This window comes from Nelumbo lutea, chromosome 2 (assembly GCF_056320005.1).
Source record: "Nelumbo lutea isolate HS-2025 chromosome 2, American lotus-T2T, whole genome shotgun sequence".
NCBI lineage: Eukaryota > Viridiplantae > Streptophyta > Magnoliopsida > Proteales > Nelumbonaceae > Nelumbo > Nelumbo lutea.
Genome location: NC_142685.1, coordinates 16,020,931 through 16,046,709, shown reverse-complemented (window position 1 = coordinate 16,046,709; position 25,779 = coordinate 16,020,931). Strand labels below are relative to the sequence as shown.

The 25,779-nt window shown below is 37.9% G+C and overlaps 2 protein-coding genes across 5 annotated transcripts; both read right to left on the bottom strand.

Annotated features, from left to right (window-relative positions):
* Positions 1 to 315: 315 nt before the first annotated feature.
* On the bottom strand, positions 316 to 4,127 carry LOC148868820 (subtilisin-like protease SBT4.3). 4 transcript variants are annotated; one of them, XM_088972721.1, is made up of 9 exons: positions 4,036 to 4,127; positions 3,822 to 3,913; positions 3,479 to 3,725; positions 2,456 to 2,960; positions 2,199 to 2,293; positions 1,834 to 2,052; positions 1,257 to 1,368; positions 953 to 1,166; positions 316 to 839 (listed from the first exon to the last, which is right to left on the bottom strand). In XM_088972721.1, the coding sequence occupies exons 1-9, from the start codon at positions 4,110 to 4,112 to the stop codon at positions 316 to 318; spliced, it is 2,085 nt and encodes a 694-aa protein (XP_088828847.1). In that variant the 5' UTR covers positions 4,113 to 4,127. The 4 variants fall into 4 exon arrangements, with proteins under 4 accessions (XP_088828847.1, XP_088828848.1, XP_088828849.1 ...); XM_088972722.1 differs by having other exon boundaries at positions 1,834 to 2,029; positions 2,218 to 2,293; positions 4,036 to 4,124; XM_088972723.1 differs by having other exon boundaries at positions 1,834 to 2,037; positions 2,235 to 2,293; positions 4,036 to 4,121.
* Positions 4,128 to 9,169: 5,042 nt separating this feature from the next.
* Positions 9,170 to 13,322, bottom strand: LOC148868819 (BTB/POZ domain-containing protein). The gene is made up of 4 exons (XM_088974041.1): positions 13,120 to 13,322; positions 12,866 to 12,971; positions 9,789 to 9,914; positions 9,170 to 9,384 (listed from the first exon to the last, which is right to left on the bottom strand). Exons 1-3 carry the CDS (start codon positions 13,229 to 13,231, stop codon positions 9,836 to 9,838), a joined length of 297 nt encoding a protein of 98 aa, XP_088830167.1. The 5' UTR covers positions 13,232 to 13,322; the 3' UTR covers positions 9,170 to 9,384; positions 9,789 to 9,835.
* Positions 13,323 to 25,779: the final 12,457 nt, after the last annotated feature.

The following is a 25,779-nucleotide window of genomic DNA, read 5'->3' as shown; positions in this document are numbered from 1 at the left end:
AAGTTTATATTGTTTTTTCTTCTGTAGAAACCAACCTCAATAGTAATATGCAGCCATGAAATTTATAGGATTCTAACAGGGGGGTCTATTTGCAACTGTGTCAAAAAATTTATAGGAGGTGATTGCAATTTTATCAAAGTTAAGAGGTTTCAGCAATTTACCCTAAATCATACTTAGAAGGAAACAACACCATTAGCAAAAAGCTCTTACCATATCAATGGTATATCATTTTCTGGACCAAAATGAATTTGACAATACTTGATTCTAACATGATTCAAGAGATAACATGGTCGTCGATCTGTTTAAACAACATAATTAATTTGTGTATACAACAATAGGACTTCTAACACTATGAGTGCCGTCAGACCACACCAATGATGCAGAATAAACAGTATTATCCGGCAACTCTCCGCCTGCAACAGTCACAACAAAAGTCTTCTTTTCATTCAACGCCTGGAAGGAAAGAACATCAGGGTTAACCGTGATTTGAAGCTTAGGATCTGAAGTCACTGTTGCCTTGTATATGGAATTAGCCGAGCCAACATTGGTAACTGTCCTCGTCCAATTACTTTTGAAAGCCTTTTCTCCTGTAACCATAACTCCCATTGAAGGGTAATTCAGGTTCTTAGCTGAGCCTTGACTTGCTTCCGGGCAACTGATTCTCTCTCCTGTTATTTCTCTAATCCTCCAAGAATCATAATTAATATTGCAAAGCATTTGTATGTAATCGCTTTTAAGAGTTTCATAAACTAAACCAGGGTTCACAGCTTTCACTGGATTAATGTGGCCAGCACCATAAGCAAATTCCAGTTCATTTTTAGTAGCATTCATGGGCCAAGCTAAAAAAGAAAGAAAGAAAGAAAGAAAGAAAGAGGAAAATAGTGTGTTACAATACATAACAAATCGATTTGGCTAAGAAGATGTTGAAATCCAGAAAACCATAAATTAAAACCTGTAGTCATAAGAGCAGATTTTATGGCAGAAGGCGACCACTCAGGATGGAAACTTTTAACATAAGCAGCTGCACCTGTGACATGAGGGCAAGCCATGGAGGTCCCAGACATTATGCTGTACTTCACTGACCTTTTATCTGATTTGATGCCTGATGGTGAAGCAAGAGGTGAAAATGCAGCCAAAATATCTACTCCTGGAGCATTTATATCTGGCTGCATGCAATATAATTTTCAAAAATCACCTTTCAGGAGAAGCAATATAATGAAATAAATGGCATTTGTGATATTAAAGAATGACCAAACCTTGATAATCTCTGCAATAATGACATTTGGACCACGAGAGGAGAATGAAGCAACAACTGGAGCAATTGAATCGTGTATAGCTTCACTTTTTAAGATGTTTGCTTGAGGATTTCTGAGGATAAATAATATAGAGCATATTAAACCACCAAAGGATAAACATAAAACCTTTTTTTTTTTTGTATTAAATTTTGTTTTTAGAGGCCCAAAAACCTAACAAGTGTTGTGTTGAAATCTCATAGACAACCAAAAACTATGTTCATCAACATTAAGCAGTAACCTAAACCTGATGAAGTAATAGTTTGGAATTAAGCAGCAAGGTCGCATCTACTCCTCTCCTACCATATATGGTTAATTACAGCACATTCTTCTGACCGTCCAATAGAACAAACATATCAGGTGATTCTCTTTTAGGTTGGATCACAGACATGTCAGTGACCACAAGAATGCAGTGATCACAGCAGATACGGAAAACTCGAACTAAACCAAATTTCATTCCAATTTGCAGGTAACTATATATTAATCAAACCTGCTGTAAGAGCCGAACACAAATAGCTAGAGGGGAAGTTTCTACACTTACCTTGTGGAGTTCATGTAAGACTTAACCTTTTCCCCATTTTCAGGGATTAACAATGTTGCAGGAAGAGGATAAATACGACCAAAATCATTAAATCTATTATCTATCATTATTGTCCCAACAGCACGAGCATGTACAGGCTCCTCTCCTTTGGAAACCTCATCGCAAACCACAACCTTCCCCTTCACTAAATTAGCATCTAAGCAACCATTTTTGCAAAGCCTGAAATGCACACAGCAAATTAATTAAGATTTTTAATTATTACTACTACGTAGTACGTACTTGTTCTTCTTTCATTGAAGAAATTAATTAATTCAGTTAGCAGGGCAGGCAGGCCAGAAAACAAATTAATTAATTAGCATATATACCGAACATCCTCATCAGAACATCGGAGTGAAGCATTCTTCCCATATATCAGATCGGACTTTTCTCCTTTCAAATCAAATGAATTAACAGAAGTGCCCTGCATGCGCAGAGAGAGTTGAACACAAGACAAACATGCATACATGATCAGATCATATGCATGCATATTTGTATATATTAATTAATTGGGTCAAGCTCAAGCGTCATTAAATTTTTAAATTTGAGAAAGTAGAGTTGAACACAAGACAAACATGCATATTACCACAAGCGTCGTCGTTGTACCATCCCCTAAAACAACCTTGTCAATAATCTGACGATCTGTACTACTTGCTGCTACACTAAGAAGCCATGGTGCAACACTTGCGGTTGTCCCTAAACCAGGACCACTATTCCCAGCAGAATGTGAGGTAAGGATGCCATTCTGCATGGCATGAAATGAACCGATGGCAATGGAATCCTGGACCATATCAATAGCAAGACTCGATCCAAGTGAAATGGAGATTATGTCTACACCATCAGCAAAGGCGTCGTCGAAAGCAGCCAGGATATCGGCATCAGAACACCCACCTTCGGTGCAGACCTTGTAAGCAGCAATCCTAGCTGATGGCACTCCTCCCCTTGCATTTCCTTGAGCCAATCCGTAAAAACCTGCATCCTTCACTTTGTTCCCTGCTGCTGTCGATGCGGTGTGTGACCCATGTCCTATCGTGTCCCTTGCTGTATTATCTGGCCCTAGATCTGTGTAAGTTCGTGCACCAATGAGCTTGCTGCACATCAACCATTACAGTTTCAGATTAGCTAAGGTTGCATTTGGTATTCCTTTGAACATTCAGTTTTTAACTGCATGCAAAAAGGAGATAAGTCCTTAAAATCAAGTCAAGGAATGCCAAATGCAGCTAAATAGCACAATGCAAAGAATTACTAACAAGTCTTTAATGTCCCCCCCCCATAAAATTATTTAAACCAATCAGAATATTTTAATATTTTCATGTAATGTCAATGCATAGACTGGACGGGTCCAACCCAAAACCCATCCATTGACAACCCTACTTGCAGCACTAGTACTGATAGCAATAGCAGGGAGATCAAAAACTTGAGTTTTGAGTGATGGGAATATATATACAATATTAATTGAAGTAGAACCCAACCTAGCTACATTATAATTAAAAATCTCAACCTCTTAATTAAGATGGCAAAAATAAAATCAGGGAACTTATTAAAACAGACTTCATTCGTATGGACACATAGCCAAAAGAGTAAAAGATGCAAGAGAATTATATATTACTTGTTGCACGTGAAGTTTTTGCCACCATTACAAGCGCCCTTCCATTTCTTAGGAGGAGGACCGAATCCTTCATCGCTAAAGCTCTCAGACTCGGGCCAGATTCCACTGTCAATGACACCAATTATCACATCACCCTCAACCTCTGGCACTCTTTTCACAGTTTCAGTTAAACGCATGAAATCCCAAGATCTCGTGGTCTGAAGTTGGAGGCTTCTACTTGGAAACACAGATACTACGCCTTCCTTCCCTGCATATATATGACACCAAAGACATGCTTTAATCACATAACCATGATAGATGGAATCAAATTTTATCTTTGGCGTATATATCTTGGGTTACTAACTAGCAAGTTTCTGTCTCTCTCGATCATTTAGCTTGGCTGCAAATCCATTAAAACTTCTTTTATAGCTGTGGACAAGGGACTCAGTCGCGTTGCTTCAAGGAACAAATTAACACTCCGCTAATCAGAAGCAACACAAATAAAACCACAAGACAAGAAGAATAAGATCTATAAATTAGAACAGCTTTGGTTATTTTCATGTATATGCATGGCATACCTTTCTTCAACAACTTCCTCTAGAATGTTAATGTGGTGAGATGTAAGTGAGTGTTGACTCTCAGGAAGGGCCCCCATGTACACGATGTGAACCTGCATCATTAACATCATCACCATAAAAAACCACGATATGACCCATTTCTGGATAATCTCATATCAGCCGTGGCGAGATCAAGAAGTGGTTTATCTAAGATCATAATTTCTTATGGACTATATAGAAGATGACTGTAACAGAAGAACATCTAACGACTTACCTTCCTCTCTTCGCCAATGGCTCCACATTGGATGCTAATGATGGCAAGGAAGATTACTGAAATATGAGAAAAGGAAAGAGACCTCAAGATGGCCATTCTTAATTCTTGGACTGTATATTCAACGACGGGTAAGACATAATTTTATATCTCTGCAGAGAAATCAATTCTAGAAATTAGTTTAAAATATTTATTAGCTTTCTATCTTTACTCTTAAGCACAGTTAGGACTACTAACTAAAAATAGAATCACATTTATGAACATACAACTTATCAATTACAAAATCATTTATAAACCAGAGAAAGAACTCGGTACTTCACCGCATACCATCGTATCCAGTTTCACTGGGTATGTTTGTTCAGAATTCCGAGTTTGGTTAAACCTATTACAGCCCCAATAACCCCAACTAATAATCAGGTCTTATTGGGTCGGACCCAATAACCCCCAACTAATGAAAGGGTGGGTTCTAGATCTGTTACAGACCCTAACCAGGTCTAGCTATTTTCTTATCAGGTTGGAACCACATCTACCTTGGTCAAGCCCATACCTGACCCATAGACAGGTCTAAACATGGCCATGGGCCCATGGTCATCCTCAAAGGATGGAGAACGGGTTGTATATTCTGGTTAGGGCCAGGTTGGATCCAAGAACCAATATTTTCTGAATAACAATTATATAATTCGATTTGTTTAATATAGATATCCAGATAAAACACTTGTGGCCCTCGAGGCCACTAGCCGAGTTTTCAGGAATCAGAACAAGCATGAAGCTTGTGTTGTTGTCTGTTGATCGGTGCTAGGTCAAAAAGCTGATCCAGGTTGCTTTCTAGTTTTGGACTTTGGACTTCTACAGTTCTACTACTCCACTACCTCATCCAGACGCCTCTAGGGCTGTACTTTTTTTTTTTCAGAAAATCAGTGAAAAGGGGAAGCGTAGAAGTCTTGAATGCATTTTATAATACAAAACCTTACATTTTGTATTATTGTGTATGTATTTGTACTGTGCATATTTGCAATTGCACTTTTTTCAAATTGAGCCTTAACATTTAGAAGGAGCACAAATACAAATATGCAGAGTACAAATAAATAAAAAATAATATAAACTACAAGGTTTTGTAATATACATATTTGTATTTATACTCCTTCCAAACTGGGCCTTATTGTTCATGCAGAATGAGGGAAAATTAAGAGCAGTGGAAAAATGGCAGAACACCATTAATGTTTTAGAATCAGATGGGGACATTGACCTGGGCACCACGCGCATTAGGCGATGTTTTAGGGGTGTGGCATGTTTTGTTTTAGAGAACGGCTGAATTTCTATGGTTTTCTCGGTACCCTTATATGTATACCTCTTCATTTTAGGTTTTTCTTGTGGCATGGGGACTTCACAAAGGCTTTGTAGCATAATAGTTGTTTAATACGGGTATTATTTCTGACCAATTGTGCCCAACGTGTAAAGCTAGAGATGAATGACCCATTTATCTTTTTATTTTACTCTCCTTTTGCAAGGGCTAATTTGTTTGCTTAGTTCTCTGAGCTTTTCCATTGTGGCAGAGGTCAATTTCAAACTTTGCTCGAGTTTGTTTGGTTTGCTATCAGCTTGTTCAATGGTAAGTTTGATTGTGAATTCTTTTTAAGTTGGATATTTGTGGCTTTTTATTGTATCTGATACAGAAATGAGCTTCTTTTTATTTCTTCTAGTTGATATTGTGAGTTGGTTCTTAGTCAGGTCTCTCAGATTATATCCAGTCATTAGAGGTCAGGTATTGAGTCTAACATATCTCAACTTTGTCTTGGGCCTAAAGTTTTGAGTTGGGATCTCATGCCAACAAAACACATTTAAATACCCTACCAAAATCTGGAATTCGGATAAGCTCAATGCTTTGGCTGTGGGTAATGGTGTCAATGGACCGGTTTTGTATTGGACCCCGTTCAGTCCAAAATTAATTTGGACGGATTGGATGGACAAATAAGACATTAGATTGGACCAATCCGGTCCAAAATATTTATTAGATTGGATTGAGCCTGGTTTGTCTGTAACAAATTTATATTAGATTAAGCCAATATTTGGTCCATTAATATAAGATAAGAATATATGTGTCAATGGACCAGGTTTGGGTTGAAACCAATCTAAATCAAAATGAATTTGAACAGATTGGACGGTCCAGACATTGAATTGAACCGGTCCAATGGTCCAAAACATTCATTGGATTGGATTGAACCTGGTCCATTTATAATGGACACACATTGGACCGGATCAGATTGGACCAAATCCAGTCCAATTGGCACCCCTAGGTCTGTGCAGAAGGCCGTTGAACCAATGATAATGCCTTACATCAATGACAAAATACATGCAGACCACAGTGAGTGGTTGAATGGTTATGGGCCCCATATATTTTATGACTGATGTAAAATGTTACTATTGGTTCCACAGCTTGTTGAACAGTGGGACTATTATATCTGATACCACACATATCACCATGAGGCTGGGACCCACCATAAAGTGGTACCGCCATCTGTGAAATGTATGGGGTCAGATCATGTTGATAAGGTATTGGAACATATTTTGTTAGCGGGAGATGATAACTAGGGATTTATTTGAAGGGCATATTTTGTTGGAACATATTTTAGTATCAGGAATCCACTATGCCTCACAGAAGAATGAGAGATGATAAAGTAGGTTGTTATGGATTTTGTGTGTTTAGCAACAGGATTTTTTTTTTTAAGAGTCCAGATCTCCTGTCCACACAAACTTTGCCTATGTCTACCCACATAACATTGCAGTCACACATGGAGAACATCTCATCCTCTTACATAGTATTATGCAGGGGGAGATGTTCCCAATTCAAGAGGGTAGTGTGTTGTGGGTAGACGTGGGCAGGAGATCCGGAGTCTTTTTTTAATGGCTGCAAGTAGGGATGTCAATTGGACTGGATTTGGTCCAATCCGGTCCAGTCCAATGTGAGTCAATTATAAATGGTCCAGGTTCAATCCAATCCAATGAATATTTTGGACTGGTCCAATTCAATGTCTGGACCATCCAATCTGTTCAAATTCGTTTTGATTTAGATTGATTTCAACCCAGATCTGGTCCATTAACACCCATGTTTCTTATTTTATATCAATGGACTAGATATTGACTTAATCCAATCCAATAAAAATTTATTACAGACAAACCAGGTCTAATCCAACATGTCTTATTGGTCCATCCAAATTCATTTTGGACTGGGCGGAGTCCAATCCAAAACCGGTCCATTGGCACCCTTAGCTGTAAGTGGGCTTTTAGGACTGGTGAAGGACAGTGTTGAATTGGAATTTAGAGCTATTTTGCAGGTCTTATGCTTTGCTAAAGATCAAACTATTCCGTGTTTTCGTTTGGACACTTTTTATGATATTAGAGCTAGGTTTAAGTTTTGTCGTTGTTGTTTGAGTATATCACGTTTGTATATGTTCCTAATTTCCTAGATCCTCTAATACTGTGTTGCTTCCCAAGAGGCCCGAGAGATTTGGTGGTCGGTAGAACAGTATGCCCCTCCGCCCACTTGGCTGGAAGCCTGGAACAATATATATGAATTTATAGTTAATATAGGGGGTGTTCAACAACACCAACAACATGGTTGGTTTCAGGTTAGCAAAAACAATTATTTTTTATTTTCAAAAACCAAAACAGGTTGTCGAATACCACATTGGTTGTTTATTGGACTATCAAACAAGATAAGTATTGATTGATTGCACCTTGCAAGAATAAAGTACCGAAAGTATTAAACTTTGTAAGCATCTCTTCAGATTCCCTAGAGCCTAGAATGCTCCTCCAAGTATTGATTGATATTTCTGCGTGAGCAAAAAATCACGTTCTTGCACCCAAAAGAATGTAACTGCCTAACTCCACAGTTACAAAGCATATACGGAGAGAAACAAATAGGTGGTACCAACGCGTTAAACCCAAACTTTGATCCACGCGTCTCAAAACCCATAAGCATGTATTGACCACAACCAGAGAGCATGAAAACCACCCTCCATGCGCCTCCAGTTGCAGTATACTATCTATGCCTTCATTCTTCTTGAACAGACAAAGCCTACGATATGGAACAAAGTTGCATTTGAATGCGATGCAAATCAAGAACCAATATAAATTTTACATCGGTTTTGAATGTGTTTGAAAAGAGGATGTAATTATTATCAACATAAAACTACACTTTGGTTCAGTTTTGAATAGTATAATTTTACGTTGATAATCGATTATCAACTCTGAAGTTTTACATCAATCATCGATATAAAAACTACATGAATTTTATCGATGTAAAACTTTACACTCCACCCATCACTATTTTCAAAAAAGTAACAATCACTTTCTGGTTCAGTATTTACACTGATTCCAAACGCAGCGTTAAGGACATCAGCAACCAATGCTCTCTAACATTTTAGCAATGGAAAAGGACATCACTCTAGGCAACCATACAATCAAGTAGAAAATATTTACCTTCCTACAAAAGTTTCCACAGTTGCAAGAATGTACATTTCCAGTTATTGCCTTAATTGAAAAATATTAGTTACATCATGGCTCTCAGGGTAACAATGTGAAGACCTAAATTACCCACTTATACCGCAGAACAAGGCTGACAAGACAAACATGTGAAACTGAGTATCTTGAGGTCTTGAAGTCCTCTTGGGCCATAAAATCATCCCTTGGATACCCTCTGTTAACGTATTGAATAATATTTGCAATAGAAAATATTTAACTACAAATCAAAGTAGAAACAGTGTTTTAAAAGTGAGAAGCACAAACTTGAGTGCACAAGGTTCCCAGAGCCTGGGAGGCAAGGCGAGGCATGATATTGAATGAAGTGGGGGCCAGCATTTGAAAAATGAAAAAAAAAAACCTTAGTAAACAAACATATGCAAAGCTAAATTCTTTTAGAAAACAATTACAACAAACGTATTAGTTGGGTACAGAAAGGTGTTACTAAGACAAATTTGTAGCCTTAGTTGAAGTCCTATGTAGGCTAAACAGTTTAAGTTTTAAGCATAAGAGCAGCCACAGTGAATGAGAATCCCGCCAATGTGGGGTCTGGGGAGGGATAGATGTACGCAGACTTACCCCTGCACATACAGAGAGGGGTAATTTAACATAAGTTTTAATATGCAAAATATAGTAAATTACCTATTAGCATCAAATTCAAGATTAATTGCACCTGGGTGTGTACAATTGCGCCTGGATTCAGACAAGATGCATGTGCAAAATATAGTAAATTACCTATTAGCATCGAATTCAAGATTAATTGCACCTGGGTGTGTACAATTGCGCCTGGATTCAGACAAGATGCATGTGCACCCCATAGAATGAATGAGCCTTACCTTTGAGCCTAACCCTGACTAGAGAAGCAGGGTTTGATTCTATAATGTTGCATATGGTCCAATGTGCAACCACGATAAACCTCAGGGTTACAGGAGCAACAAATTTAGAGGGGGAGGGGGTTTTAAACGGATCATGAGGTAAGACTTACAAATTACAATGCTTGATGCCCTAGAAGTGAAAGTAGAATCAAGACAGTCAAGTGTGAAGATAGTTGGCAGCCATCATCAACTCTAACGACAATTCAGGCTCAATGTGGAACTCAGTCTCCTTTCCACTGCCAACAAAGTAACATGACAGTATGAGAAGAAAATTCCAAGTTCATAAAGATAGCCGGGGGGGGGGGGGGATAAAAGAAAATAATGATACTTCTCATACTCATCATAGAATTGCCACCACAATTAAGCAATGTTTCTTTCCAAAATTAACATTTTCAACTTGACAAATGAAAATGCCAATAGTTCAGTTAAATGGTCAGAAACTTACATTAGGTATGATAGTGATGTTTCTATATTAGGGCTTTAAGATACTTATACAGAAAAAAACATAATATTTATTGGTCTGTGTAAGTTCCACTGTGAATCTAAGCTTCACCAATATATATCATATATTACACAAGCTTAATCAACAAGAATTCTTTTGCTCTCTCTCTCTCTCTCTCCCCCTCCCTACCTGGTTTTCTGGATTGGTGCTTTTCCCGTTTTTATATATAAATGGAGGTTAGATAGCCAGTGTACATGCTGCAGGGTTGAAGCATACTGATGTGTACACTACCCTTTGACCCATCAAACATACACATCAAATGACTTGAGCAACTCACATGATTTCATGTTTTACTTTACCTTCAAAGGAAAAAAGGTTGTTCGTATGCTTCAGAGTCAGTGTATCTGATGCATAATTGCAAAGAAATACTGACAGATCTTATCCAATATAGTAGTACTTATCTATGGGAAGATGACCCTCTCCATGCTGGGTTTCAGCAAAACTACCTCTGGAGCCAAAAACCCTCGTTATAAAGAAGCTTATTCTTAGTTCCATACTTTACCTTTCAAAAAAGTAAAATAAAGAAGCTTACCCTCTCTACATCGAAGTAGCTACTCTCCCAAAATTGCTAATTGTGCTCATTTGGAACAAAGTTTCTTCAAAGAAACATTGATTCTAACAATAAATCAAATAATGAGCATCAGTGCCAACTGGTAACATCCCTGGTTCCTTCATGTTTTCACATTCCTTGGCTTTCTCACATTTGGCATTGGAATTGAGACAGCAGATAGGGTTTCTTTTCTTCCTTTTGTGTTCATTTTTCTATTATTACCACCTTCCTCTTTTTCTTTCTTTTTTTTTTCTTCGGGGGGTAACAATTTATGATAAATTTATTGAAAATGAAAAAAAGAAGAAAAATAAATCAAATTCAAAACTAAAGTAAAAAAAAAAGAACTCATAGGCAATGTCATTCCACAAAATAGCATAGTTTCTAAGTAACTACTCTCCATAAAATCATTTGCTATGGCATTAGTCTTTCTAGAAATTACTTGCAATAAGACAATAATGAAAAAAAGAAGAAAAATAAATCAAATTCAAAACTAAAGTAAAAAAAAAAGGAACTCATAGGCAATGTCATTCCACAAAATAGCATAGTTTCTAAGTAACTACTCTCCATAAAATCATTTGCTATGGCATTAGTCTTTCTAGAAATTACTTGCAATAAGACAATAAAGCATAGATGCTGAGGCACCAGCTTCTGTAACATAATGCAATATTTCTATAGAGCTCCCCTCAACTTCATGAAACCATCAACTAATCTTCATAGCTGGCTCATGATACTTCAATAGCCTTCTTGCAGGAATATTATCTTCGTATAGACCAACAGATAAATAACACTTCCCAATATGTCAAACTTAGAAATGGGTTCTTAGGATCTTCACACCTTTGCATTCTATCATCATGAAGGAGTTTGTTAACCTTCTCTGCATCCCAGAGATCACAATAAGCAGGTGTCTATCACCCTTTTAGGACCTGATACCTTATACATCCTTGGTGTCTTTTCACCTTTAGGGAATGATAGTAATCCCCAAAGTATTATTAGATATTAAGTAATACTAATGCTTTGCCATTCTCAGTGTAGGTCTCTCAAGACCTCACACCTTATACCACTTCAATTCTTTTCACCTTTAGAAAAATGGTAGTGATCCCCCCAAACTACTAATACATCTCAAGAAAAATTGATATCTACCATCCTCAGTGTAGGTCTAAATGATCCTTTGGTCCTCTTGGGTTTGAGCTTTCATTTAGGGGTGAGTTCGAGTTCTGAGGTGCTCAAGACACATAGAGTGCTTTTATGTAACTCTTATCAATAATATATATATATATATATATATATATATATATATATATATATATATAGATAGATAGATAGAGAGAGAGAGAGAGAGAGAGTGCTTTTATGTTTGTTCTATGCTCCTCTGATCTTCCACAGAAGTGGTAAACCAAAATGGCCAGCTGATTGATAGAAACTACCCACACAACCGACTTTATTATCTTAACACAAGTATCCCAAATCTATCACATTCACCCATTTCCCCTTCCAGCACAAAATTTCAACTTACCATATATTGGAATCTGATTTCCAGTACTCTAGTTATAGCTTCACCTATATACTGTTTGGCAAAATTACTTTCCCCAACTGAATTAAAGAGGATTTAACAAATCTTATCATTCACCAAGCATTTTAGTCTCTCTTCATTTCTGACGTTGCGTTTCTCCAATGGCTAAGTCATAGATTTGGGTGTCCTCAATTTTAATAATGAATACTAACGACGCCGTGAAATCAATACTCTTTGCAAACCATTAAAAGTAAAAATTAAAAAAAAAGGAGGGCGAAGAGTCATATTATAAAAATCAGATATCATTTCTCAAATTGCTTTTCTCCAATGACCAAGTCATGGATTTGGATGTCCTCAGTTTTAATGAATACCATCGCGGCGAAATCAATACTTATGTTCTTTCTTGCAATTTGCAAACCACAAAACGGAAATAGAAAACGAAAATCACAAAAAAGAAAGACCAGAAAAAAAGAGGGCGAGGAACCAAATTACCCAAATCAGATATCATTTCCTCATCGCGTCAAAAAGAAACGGGAGCAAGAAACGAATATATCATCTTCCCAATGAGAAAAACGAAAAAATAAACTAAATATATAAAATAAATAATACAGAGAGAGATCGATACCTGGCAAATTGCAAAGACCAGTAGAAATACTGGCAGATCTTCTCCAATATAATAGTACTTATCTCCGGGAAGGTAACTTCTCCATGCTGGGTTTCAGCGAAACTACCTGCCCAACCGAAAACCCTTGTTACAAAAACAAGCCCTACTCGGAACTCACAACGCTTCCCATATGATCATAAACGCCATCAATTATACATGAGAGGGAGAGGGAGAGAGAGAGAGAGGAGGAGGAGGAGGGAGAGAAAAAGAGAGACCTGGAGAAGTAAGCATGTTCCGAATAGTCTGCGAAACCATGGCGGCTTTCTTATCGATGACGAACTCGAAACCCTCGGCGCTGATCAATTTCACTGTTTCTTCCTTCTTCATTTTCCCAACCAACGACCACGAATCTCTCTACTCTGATAAAACCGACAGAAGGGGAAATGAAAATGAACGAACTAGCATCAACCCAACAGAATAAAAATCTCCGAATTCCTGACACTTCTAACTTTCTAAGCAACCCAAATGTACTTTTCCTGCCTTGCCAGATGCCAATTGACAGCTAACGAGCCTGGGAACGTTTTTGCAAACTGCAAGGGTAAAATCGTCAAGACGTTTAACTTTGATTGGACAGGGCCGGACCTTGGGCCACAAGGAATCAATTTATCTCCGTCCCAACGGGGGCGGGTTCGTGGCGGGGATCATATTCCCCGTCCCCGACCCGATTTTCAAATTAATCCCATTCTCGTCGCCGAATCGGTTGGGAGAAAATTTCTCCTCCATCCCTTTATATTTTACGCGATAGGTTTTTGGCGGGAATTTGAATTTCCAAAATTTTTTAGATAAAAATATTTTTTTTAAATAAATAAAAAATTTAAATTATAAATAATGTTTTGAATATATCTTGATGTATAGAAGTAATATAATAATACATATTTAAAATAAATAACATTTAATATATATATATATATAATCGGGATTAGGATGGGGCAAGGACGTTAATCCCTATCCCTGATCCGATTCTAATCAAGAATTCCTATTAATCCCTGCCCCCATCCCCGCCCCATCAAAATAATCCCGATGGAGTCGGGGAAGTCGAATCCCCTCGAGGATGGGGAAAATTGCCATCCCTAGTCCAATAGATCAATGTGGGAGGCAAAACTTGAAAAACACGTTCTAGCAATAAGTCATTTGGTCAAGTTGCAAATCCAACCACCACTCCAAATCTACATCACTTTCTACCCCATCACCATGTACTACAAAAATGATGATCACCAAAATGTATCACATCTCATTTCTTCTTCTATAGCATCACCATCCTCTTCCTTTATCAAAGTGAAAGACAAAAGAGGGTGAACCATTGAGGGAGTATAAGTAGTTGTAGAGAGAGGGAAAGAAAAAGGGTTTAAATGTGATGATTTCCTTCTCAAGTGGGCACACTCCAAATTGATAAATACTTTTACCTTATGTTGAATTTCACTAGGATTTGTAGTAGGGTGTGTAGTAGTGGATTTCGACTCACCATATACATGGTGGGATTCATGATAGAAAACACTAGTGGAAAAAGCTAATAGCTAGGGGCAACACCCACCCCATATCTTTTGCAATCCCATTCTTTAATATTTCTTTGTGAAGCCAGTAGAATCATGATGTCATAGCACAGTAAATGAAACGTAGCTAACATTTGATAGAACCAGAGGCATATAGAAGAGTACGAATGAAACACAAGTATAAAGGAATACGAATGAAAACCCGTTTCTACTAAACAGGCTCTCCTGAGGTTCCTCAGGAGTTCTCTCTTGTTTGAAACACAAGGTGTTTTGATACAAGTTTTTTCCCAGTTTTCTTTGGAGCTGGTTTTGTTTTCAACTGGCCTGTACGTGATGATGGAGCAGCCGCGGGTGGGAGGTGAACCCTCTCTCCTGGAGATACCGGATGAAGGAGGTAGCATTCATGAGGAAATTAGTTATGATATTGTTGTCCCAGATATTGTAGAAGGAAGGATGTGGGTTTGTGGTGCTACTGCTCGTGAGGAAGACTATTAACGGGAAGGGCTTGGAAGCGATGCTAACTCAGGCTTAGAGTTCTGTAGCACCTATTAACCCTAGTATGACCATAGTGTGAGCATTGACAAAGTGGACATGTCTTACTACTACATCTGGGTTCAAATCCATAGGTTGCCCTTACGACAGATGATAGAAAGTATGGCCGGGAATTTGGAGGGGTGATAAGAGAAGTGGTTACAGTCCATAAAGCAGGTAAGAATGAAAGGTGGAAAAACTTCATGTGGGTGAGAGTTAAAATGCATATACATAGTTCTTTAAAGTGTGGTTATAAATTGATAAGGCAAGGAAAAGAAGCTCTGTGGATTGATTTCAGATTTGAAAGACTCCCAAAGTTTTGTTATACTTGTGGGCTACTCGGACATGATCTGAAGAGTTGTAGCATAAATGAGAATCAAGGAGAAGGAAGTCAGGCTGAGGAAATAGATGGTGAGGCAGAGATGTCGAGGGTGTATATACAAGGTAAGTGGGGACCCTGGTGAGTCGAGGAAACCAGGCGTGCAGTCATGATAGTAAAAAAACAATTATGGAAAAATAGGGTTCAATAGACAACCGGAGGTAGAAAATAGGCAGTTGAGGAAGAAGGAGAATGGTGGAAGGAGGTGGGGCCTAGTGACGGTTTCAAGGTAACGGTTCCTGCCATGAAGGGCTGAGTGTAGGAGTCAGTTACAAAAGGCAAGGAATTTCACCGAAGTACGACTGATACGATCCCAATAATGGATGAGGGCTAAAGAGAATCAAATTCTGTTAAGATCGTGGTTAACGGCAAGGTGGATGAATTGTCATCCCAATTCCCTAACCTATTGGCTAATAAAGAAGGTGGGGGACCCATGATACATATTTACTCACCCATAATAAATCAGTTTTATGGGGCTAGAACAGGAATGAACTTAGAGGGTCAGAAATTTACACAGATCAAGAATCCTAAGAAAAGGACTTGGGCAGAGGAGGACCATAGGCAACCAAATCAAAAATAGAGGAAGGTGCATATCTTAAAATATGGAGCTGGCCCTAGTAATAGGGTAATTAGAAAGTTTCATTGTATAGGGCAGTGACAAAAGGCAAGAATCACAAGCAGTGGAGAGCAGGCTATCGGTGAGAGCAATAAGGAGCTTCAGGAAGAAAGCAACAATAATGACCCTCATAACACTATGGGTAAGGCAATCTAGGTTGGTGTCTCGGGTTGCCAACTCAAATGAGGTTAATGAGTTGGAACTGTTAAGGGATAGGGCATCCCCGAACAATTCGTGTCCTCAGAATTTATCAACCCACGGTAGTTTTCTTGATGGAAACAACAATACAGACCAAAAGGGTAACCTGATTTTTGGATTTTGTAGCAGTTGACCCTGACGGCTTGAAAGAAGGATTGATTCTGACATGGAAACTGGAGTTGAAGTGCTTTTAATCCACAAGTCAGAGAGGCTTATACACACTCTGATGAAATGGGAAGGAGAGGATAGCAACCGGAATTTCATTGCTGTTTGTGGTGACCCGGTAATGGAGAGACGCTATGAGGTGTGGGACACTTTGAGATTCATAGCAAACATGATGACAAATCTGTGGCTTCTGTTGGGTGATTTTAATGAGGTCGGTAACTTGGGGAGAAAGTGGGTGGTTAGCTAAGGCTTGAGAGGCAAATGAAGGAGTTCAATGAAGTAATTAGAGACTATTGTTTAGTAGATCTCGGTTGGTAGGGACCAAAGTTCACATGGTCCAACAATTGATAGGGGGAGAGAACATCAAAGAAAGGCTACATAGGGGTTTAGCATCGATTGGGTGGAGCTCTAGGTACAGTCAAGCTGTGGTAATTCATGATGTATTCATGGAATCTAATCACTGCCCCATATTGTAAACTATAAACCACATCATGGAAAGGGGAAGTGGCCTTTAAGATTTTAATCAATGTGGCTTTCACACACTCGGTGCAAAGAGGTGGTTACAGATAGATGGACCACTAATGTTTCCATTATGATGCAGGCAATGGAACAAATAAATCAAAAATTAAAAAGATGTACTGGAGCTCTGAGAAAATGGAATACCTTTGGATTAATTCATGATAGAGTAGAAACAGCAAGAAGTCAACTACTTGACCGTATCACTAATTGCGGTAATCTAGGAGAAGAAATTGAGCTTAAGAAGCAGTTGGAATTGGAGTTGAAAAGAGAGGAGGAATTCTGGAGCTAGAAATCAAGGGTGGATTGGCTTTAAAAGGGAGACCATAATGCCAGGTTTTTTTTTTCATCAAACCAAAATCATTAGGAGACAAAGGAGCATAATTCTGAGATTAAAGAGTAGTGATGGTGTTTGGTTAATGAAGGAGTGTGACATTCAAAGAAAAATCATTCAACACTTCCCTCAGTTATATAAATCTTCAAACCCAGCTCTGATGACACTCTGTTTCCGAACATTCAAGAGAGAGTCCTTGTTGAGCTAAAGAAGAACCTGACCAACCACTTTCAGTTGAAGAAGTAACAACTGCTTTCTTTCAAATCGGCCCTCACAACTCTCCTGATCCCATGGATGGCCCAATCATTTTCTTTCAGAAATTCTGGGATGTCTTAGGGTTAGAGGTTACTTGAGCAGTGCAGCATTGCTTTTAATCCTCTTAGGTACCTGGTTCTTTTAATTTTACTCACATCATTTTGATCCCTAAAAGTAGTTCTCCATCTTCTATAAATGACTTCAGATCTATTAGTTTAACTAACACTATCTATAAGGCCTTAGCTAAATGCATAGTGAATCAACTAAAACCTTGCATGCATTTACTTGTTGATAATTATCAAAATGCATTTATCCATGATTGGTCTGTTTCTGATAGTGTTATGATTTCTCATGAGGTTTTTCATTTTTTGAAGACTAAGAGAAAACTTTCCCATTGTTATATAGCCATTAAGATTGACATGAACAAGGCCTATGATAGATTAGAATGGGATTTTTTTATAACAATTTTGAAGATTCTTGGCCTTCCTAAACAACTTCTTGATCTCTTTTACAATTGTATTTCTTCAGTATAGTATTTGGTTTTAACAAATGGTGGTAAGAAGGGCAGTCATTCCAAAGAGGGATCTTAGACAGAGAGATCCTTTATCTCCCTACCTTTTTATTCTGACTATGAAATTCCTATCATCTGAAATAACTAAAGCTGTGAGGTTGGAAAAATCCAAAGAATTAAAATTCAAAGAACGGCTCCTATGGTCACACACCTGTTTTTTGCTGATGATATATTGATTTTTTTGCAAAGCTGACTTAGCCAACAGTCCAAAGGTGAAGTAAATCTTGGACAACTTCTGTGCTATGTCCGGTCAGGTCATTAACAACTGCAAGTCAAACATTACTTTTAGTAGAAAACACCCTTGCTCGATTTTGGAGAATCGTATCAAGAATTCTGCATATTCTAGAGATGCAAGGTGGAGACAAGTATTTGGGAAACTCAACATTAAATTCTAAAAAGTAAATGTGCAACTATCAATTTTCTAAAAGATAAAATCTCTTCAAAACTTCAAAGGTGGAAAAATGAAAGTTTAAACCAGGCAAGGAAGGAGGTATTAGTGAAGGTTGTAGTGACAACAATTCCAACCTATGTGATGTCCCATTTCAAGCTCCCAAAGGTTTTATGTAAGAAAATGGATGCTAAATCTACAGGCTTTCTTTGGAGAAGAATAATGAAGAGAAAAAAAATGATGGGTGAGTTGGAGAAAAATGTGTACAACAAAAAGCAGTGGGGGTTTTGGTTTTAGGCACCTGAATAGCTTTAATGATGCTCCTCTACTCACAAAGAATGCCTAGAGGCTTATAACAGAAGAAGATTCTCTTTGGGTTAATTTGATGAAGGACATTTATTTCCCCGAATCTTCTCCCTTGGATGAAGTTGGTAGGGCTAATGCCTCGTGAGGATGGAGGAGCATGTTACAAGGACTAGGATTGTTAAAAGATGGCATTATTTGGTAGGTTGGGAATGACGTGAGTACAAGTATCTGGGAGGATCCATGGATCCTAGGGTGCAAAAAATTTAAAATTCAATCTTCACGCCCAAGTGACTATAATTTACAATCTGTAAGTGAGCTGATAATCCTGTCCTCCAAAAGATGGAACATCAATCATATGAGGACCATCTTCACTAATGAGCAAGTGAATGCAATATTATTAATCCCCCTTCCTTGGACTGATGTGGAAGATAAAATGGTTTGGGCATTTCATAAAGAGGGGATTTACACTGTTAAGTTGGGCTACCATAGAGCTTGGATGTTGAATCAAGAGAGAAGTAAATCAGACTTCTAAATTTGATAAGAAACTTGATTAAAAAAGTAAGAAGTGAGAAAGGAAGAAGAAAACAACAGAATAGAAGGGGATGGAGAAGAAGAAGAGGGTTCGATAATCACCTCTCTCCCCTCACTAAACCTTTTATTAATTTTCACTTATGTGGTTAATTACAAATCAGCCCTTAAGTGGTGCATCCAGCTAAGCATAATAACGTAAAAAAAGTTAAACAGGCCCATAAAATAGGTCCATTAGCATACAAAATAAATAACTTACTACTGAAACATGAAATAGACACTAAAGACCATTTGACCCAATCTCTCTAAACTCCCCCTCAAACTAATCATAGATGTCAATTATGCCCAACTTGCTTATATAGTGTGTTAGCTTCCCTTTTGGAACACTTTTGGTTAAGATATCAACCAACTACTCTTCTAAAGAAATAAATGGCAATCAAACCTCTCCTAAAGCAACTATTTCACGTATAAAATGTCTATCAACCTCTATGCTTAGTTTTGTCATGTTGAACAGGATTATGTGCAATGTTGATAGTAACATAATTGTCACAATAAAGAATCATTGGCTTTTCATAGTCAACACCCAACTCTTCCAGAAGTGATCTCAACCATAGTAATTCCAATACTCCATGCGCCATTGCCCTGTATTTTGCTTCAGCTAAGGATTTGACTACTACAAACTGTTTCTTACTCCTCCATGAGACAATGTTTCTTGCCACTAAAGTACAATATCTTGTTGTGGATCTCCTATCATCAATACATGCAACCCAATCAACATTAGTGTATGCTTCCAACTTCGTATATCCATGTTTGGCAAACAAAATACATTTCCTTGAAGAACCTTTCAAATAACACAAAACTCTTTTTACAACAGCTAAATGGTGTTTCTGGAAAATGCATAAATTAACTAATAACACTCATTGTATAGAAAATATTGGGCCGAGTCATACAGAGATATAACAACTTCCCAAGAAGTCTCTGAAACATTCTCCTATTAGGAAAAAGTTCACCATCAGTGGCAAAGAGCTTATGATTGGGATCTCTAGGGGTGGAAGCTGGTTTAGCACTAAGTTTACCAATCTTTGCAAGGAGGTCAAGAACATACTTGCGTTGAGAAATGAAGATACCATCATTGGACCTAACAACTTCAATTCTCAAGAAATATCTAAGATCCCCCAAATCCTTGATTTCAAATTCGGAGTTAAGAAATCTTTTGAACTTACTCGCTTCCTGGGTGTCATTACCCATAACCACAATATCATCAATATAAACAATCAGAAAAGTCACTAAAGAGTTACTTCTTTTCATAAACAAAGTATGGCTAGATTGGGTTTGTGTGTAACCAAAGGATACGAGATCAACTTTGAATCTCTCAAACTAGTCTTGAGGAGACTATTTGAGACCATAACTAGATTTCTGTAATTTACACACATTCCCTTGCATTTCCTTTCCATACACCCCTAGAGGTAAAGACATATAAACCTTTTCATTGAGGTTTCCATTCAAAAAGGCATTTTTAACATCAAACTAGTGAAGGGGGGCCAATCAAAAGCAGTAGTTAGAGACAACAAAACTCGAACTGGAGTCATCTTGGCCACAAGAGCAAAGGTCTCAAGGTAGTTAATACCATACATCTGAGTGTAGCCTTTAGCAACCAATCGAGCCTTAAACCTTCAAATAGTATCATCAGAATGGTGAACACCCATTTACAACTCACTAGTTCCTTCACTTCAAACAAATCCACAATATCCCAAGTATGGTTCTTATGCAAAGCATCAAGTTCAGTCACCATAACATCCCTCCATTCAGTTTGGATAGGGCTTCTAGTATAGACATAGGAATCACATGGGTAGAAACAAAGGCAAGAAAAGAGTAATATGTAGGGGATAGAATGCTATAGGACATGTGTTTGGATATACAATGTGTTGTACACTTCTACTTGCCTTTTCAAAGGGTAATAGGAAGGTCAAGGTCTGAGAAGGTAGGTGGGTTAGAGAAGGGCTGACTTGTTACCTCAGTAATGAAGGGATGTGGAAAAGGCTCTACGGAAGGAATGGAAACAACTTGCCCATGCCTGAATATTTGTTGTTGGTACCACCTTTGGAGTATAGGATGTGAAAGAAATGTAAGAGGATGAGCTAGAGGAGAAGGGGAAGCAAGAACATGTGGTGGAGACACAATGGAAGGGGAGGCATCAAAAGAAGATGACTCAATAGGGGACTTAAAAGGAACTAAAAAAGAAATAGTTGGAGACATAGCAAATGACTCCTCCCCTCAGGAGAAATACCAAAGAAAGGAATGGACTCATCAAATGTGATATCCTAGAAATAAAGTGGGTGTCACAAGCCGGATCAAAACAACAATATCCATTTTGTGTGGAGGCATATACAAGAAAGACACACTTATGTGCCTTAGGCTCAAATTTATGTCTTTGATGATTATGAACATGTACATAGAAAAGTGCACTCAAAGACTCGTTGAGGAAGAGAAAAGATATCTTCATCCGGAAAGAGTAGGCTAAACGGGGTTTTGAAACCCAAAACCCAAGAAGGCATATGGTTAATTAAGAAAGTGGCAGTAAGGACAACATCCCCCAAAAATTTTATAGGAACTTGATATGCAAAAAGGAGGCATCGAGCAACCTCAACCACATGGTGGTTCTTTCTTTTAGCCACTCCATTTTATTGTGGAATGTAGGAACAAGAATTCTGATGAATAACCCCAAAGGTCTCAAAGTAGGATGAAAGATTCTTCTCAAAATATTCCTTAGCATTATCATATAAGAATATTTTGGTCCATGTATTAAATTGGGTTAGGATAAGCTCATGAATTTTTTTCACAATGGTTGGTACTTCATCCCAAGATCTCATGAGATAAATCCAAGTATGGCGAGAATAATCATATCAACAAAGAAGATAAAATATATGTAACCCCCGATAGTAAGCAAATGATATGGCCCCCATACGTCAGAGTACACAATATGAAAAGGAGAAATGAATCTTTTTTTGCTTACTGAATAAGATTGTCTACAATGCTTTGAAAATTCACAAGACTCATAATGAAGACTCAATAAAGGCACTCCCTTAAACATATCGGGAAATAAATGACTCAAGGCTGAAAAGGCAAATGACCAAACCGTAAATGACATAACATGATTCTATCAATAGACTCTGAAACAATAGACTCCAAAGCTACTCCATTAGGTGGTCCAAGACTCTTATTAGGTGTGTTCAACAAGTATATTCCATTCGCCTTATGGCTACTGCCAATCGTCTTTTGAGACTTTAGGTCCTAAAAAACACAATGGATAGGAAAAAAAAGGTCTTGATATCTCCTTTGCCAAAGATGGGAGCAAGAAACCCATTAGTAAGATATATCTTCTCTCTACTAGAGATGAGCTAATAGGAACAAAAAGGGTAAGATGCTACTAGAAGGGTAAGATTCTATTACAAGGGATTTTATGATTACCCAAAATAGAAGCATGATTTCCAGAAGCATGAGTACCTGAGTGAGCATATGTAAATGATGAAGTGCTACTAGAAGGGTAAGATGCTATTACAGTAGTTTCCAAATGATTCAGTAAACTCCCATACTTCTCAAACTTTGCCTTTGTTGTTGCCAACTACTCCATACTTGACTTTTCTTCACTCTCCCTATTCCCTCCTTTAAGTACTGTGACAATATTAGCAGTCTTGGGCTTTCTTGTCTGACCATTTCTTCTTAAAATTGTTTTTATTGCTATTATTGTTGTTATTTCGAAACCTGTCTAAGAGAAGATCAGGATGGAGTTTCCAATAGGTGTCCTTAGCATGCCTTGGTTTCTTGTAGTATTCACATATTACTACTTTCTTCTTAGTTGAACCTTTCGGCTTTATTCCACATATGCAAAATGTTCTATAGGTGGACTCTATAACTGCACCTGTTGCCTACTCTCTTCACTGCTTACCATAGCATATGCCTGAGCAAGAGTGATCTCATCCTTCGCCAGAATACTCTGTCTAGTAATGTTAAACTCAGGGTTGAGTCCTGTAAGAAACTCAAGCACCCTGTTTCGTTCCACCAGTTTCCTAAAAGTCTTTGCATCATTAGTACTCTCCCAAACAACTGTCTCCATAACATCAATTTTCTGACATAGTGATTTTAGTATTGAATAGTAGATTTCTACATTATTCTCCCCTTATATCAGATTTTTCACATCACTTTTTAGCTTATAGACTCTTGCCACATTCAACTTCTATGAATATGTTTCCGTAACACTGTCCCAAATTTCCTTGGTCGAAGACATCCAGAGATAATGTTGACTTATATGGGGTTGCATAGAGTTAACCAACCATCCAATAACAGTGTAGTTCTCCTGCATCCATTTCTCATATGTAGGGTCTGTCTCTGCGAGTTTCACCTTACTACCTATGAAATATCTTAGTTTACCTATACTACAAACATGAATCCGTATAGACTATGCCTAGGCTAGATAATTGGTGCTATCTAGCTTGATTGTGGTCACTCCAGTCAAAAAGGAATTTACTGGGCTAACCTTGGATACCAGCATCTGCTTCAATTCACTTTTGGAATGCTCCATTGATCAAACAAAAATAAAAAAACAGTTTTTCAGTATATATAAACTTAATTGAGGTCAATACAGTACCTGGAGACTTGAAAACTAGGGTTTCACTATACTTGGCTGTCAGGGAGGAAGAGAAAAGAGGTAGCCACTCCTACCAGAGCTTCCAAACCACTTACAAGTCTTAGCCGCACACTTCTAGAGATCAAACTACATCTCCCAAGTCCTAAGCACCACACCCAAATATTCTCCTTGACCTGTAACTTGAAAGCTCCCTAGTCGGCTAGGGTTTTGGACAGAAAATTACAACTCCACTTCTTGGCAATTTTCAACTAGATTCTAACTCTCCAAACCCTCTACCAATTAGGCAAATATATGCTTTGATCTATCAAGAACTTATCTCTCCATGCACACTCCTAATCGAAGGGCGTATGGGAAAAAGGAAAGAAAAAAATAGGGAAAATATGCTCTAATACCAAGAAGTAAATCTAACTTCTAAATCTATTAAGAAATTTGATTAAAGAAGTAAGAAGTGAGAAAGGGAGAAGAAAACAACAGAATAAAAGAAGGGGATGGAGAAGAAGAAGAGGGTTCGATAATCACCTCTCTTCCCTCACTAAACCATTTATTAATCTTCACTTATGAGGTTAATTACAAATTAACCCTTAAGTGGTGTGTCCGACTAAGCATAAACTTAAAATAACTCAAAAGAAGTTAATAGGCCCATTAGAACACAAAATAAATAACCTACTACTGAAACATAAAATAGACACTAGGGACCATTCGGCCTAGTCTCTCTACAAGGAGGATCAACAAGATGTGCTTTTTATGATGATTAACCTTGATCTTTTATAATGTTAACCAAATTGTTTTTGTTTTTTATTTTATTTAAAAAAATAAAAGTAAAATAATTAAACTTTATAATCCTATTAGAAAAGATTCAAACATATTTTTAAAAATATTAATATATAGATGTATGTGTACATATATACATATATATTAGTGGGGATCCCATAGGGCAGGGAGTGCACTCCCCGTCCCCGCTAATGGGGATGAAAATTTTCCCATCCCCGTCTCCATGGGGGGAAAATCATCTCCCATCCCCACTCCATTCGAGGCAGATTCCCACGGGGATCAAGGAAATGGAGGAAATTGCCATCCCTAAATGTAAACCTAGTTTGCCAAAGATGCCAAGATCCCTCTGAATCCATATAACATGTTTTATTACGTTGTTAGCTTGCTCAAGCAATTTGGTTCGCTACTCCTTTGGGTATCTGAACAAATCTTTTGGGTTCTATTTCTATCTCCGATTGGACCGAAAGCTGGTTCGAAGGGATCCCTGATAATCAAGAATTTAATAGAGAGCACAATGCCCTCAAAGTAGTGATCTATTGGCAGCTCTGGTTGGCCCGTAATGAATTTTTGTTTAACAATGTGTCTTGGGAGCCAGGAAATGTTCTATCAAGGAGTATTGCGCTCTGAAAAGAAACCCAAGAGCTGAAGACCAACCTTAGTTCTTCTACAAGAGGGTCAAAGCAAGCTGCAAGTACCTGGATACCTCCTCAACATGGCAATATTAAAGTCGATTGTGATGCCTCCTATATCCCCTCGTCAAAATCTTGCAGGTCTAGGGGAGGTATTCCAAGATGAGAAAGGTGCTCTCTTAAAAGTTGTGGGACATAAGGTAAGTTGCCTCTCAATTGAAGATGTAGAGAACAAGGCTTTGAGGCTAAAAGATGGGGAGATACCAGTTTTGTAGTGGAGCTCGATGAAGTGGGGGTTCGGCGCGTCATTAATTGGAACCTTTATGTGAGATTATTTAACAGAGTCATTGTTGAAGATATATGTAAGCTTCTTGGTTATGAGCCTAGACTTGATTGGCGATTCTCTTACATTACTAGAATTGCCAAGATACTGTTGCAACTTGCAAAGAAGGTTTTACAAAACTTCTCTTTTGTTTGTAACTGGTCTTCATGGCTATTAAGGGGGCATTCTTTTTTTTTTTGGATTTGAGAGGGAGAAAGTAGGTCAATGGGA

Coding starts and splice junctions, on each gene's coding strand:
- LOC148868819 (XM_088974041.1), bottom strand. CDS start 13,231: ATGAAGAAGGAAGAAACAGTGAAATTGATCAGCGCCGAGGGTTTCGAG. Junction 12,972..13,119: donor GAACATGCTTACTTCTCCAG/GTCTCTCTTTTT, acceptor TCGGTTGGGCAG/GTAGTTTCGCTGAAACCCAG. Junction 9,915..12,865: donor TGGTCTTTGCAATTTGCCAG/GTATCGATCTCT, acceptor CTTTGTTGGCAG/TGGAAAGGAGACTGAGTTCC.
- LOC148868820 (XM_088972721.1), bottom strand. CDS start 4,112: ATGGGGGCCCTTCCTGAGAGTCAACACTCACTTACATCTCACCACATT. Junction 3,914..4,035: donor GAGGAAGTTGTTGAAGAAAG/GTATGCCATGCA, acceptor TGTTCCTTGAAG/CAACGCGACTGAGTCCCTTG. Junction 840..952: donor ATCTGCTCTTATGACTACAG/GTTTTAATTTAT, acceptor TTTCTTTTTTAG/CTTGGCCCATGAATGCTACT.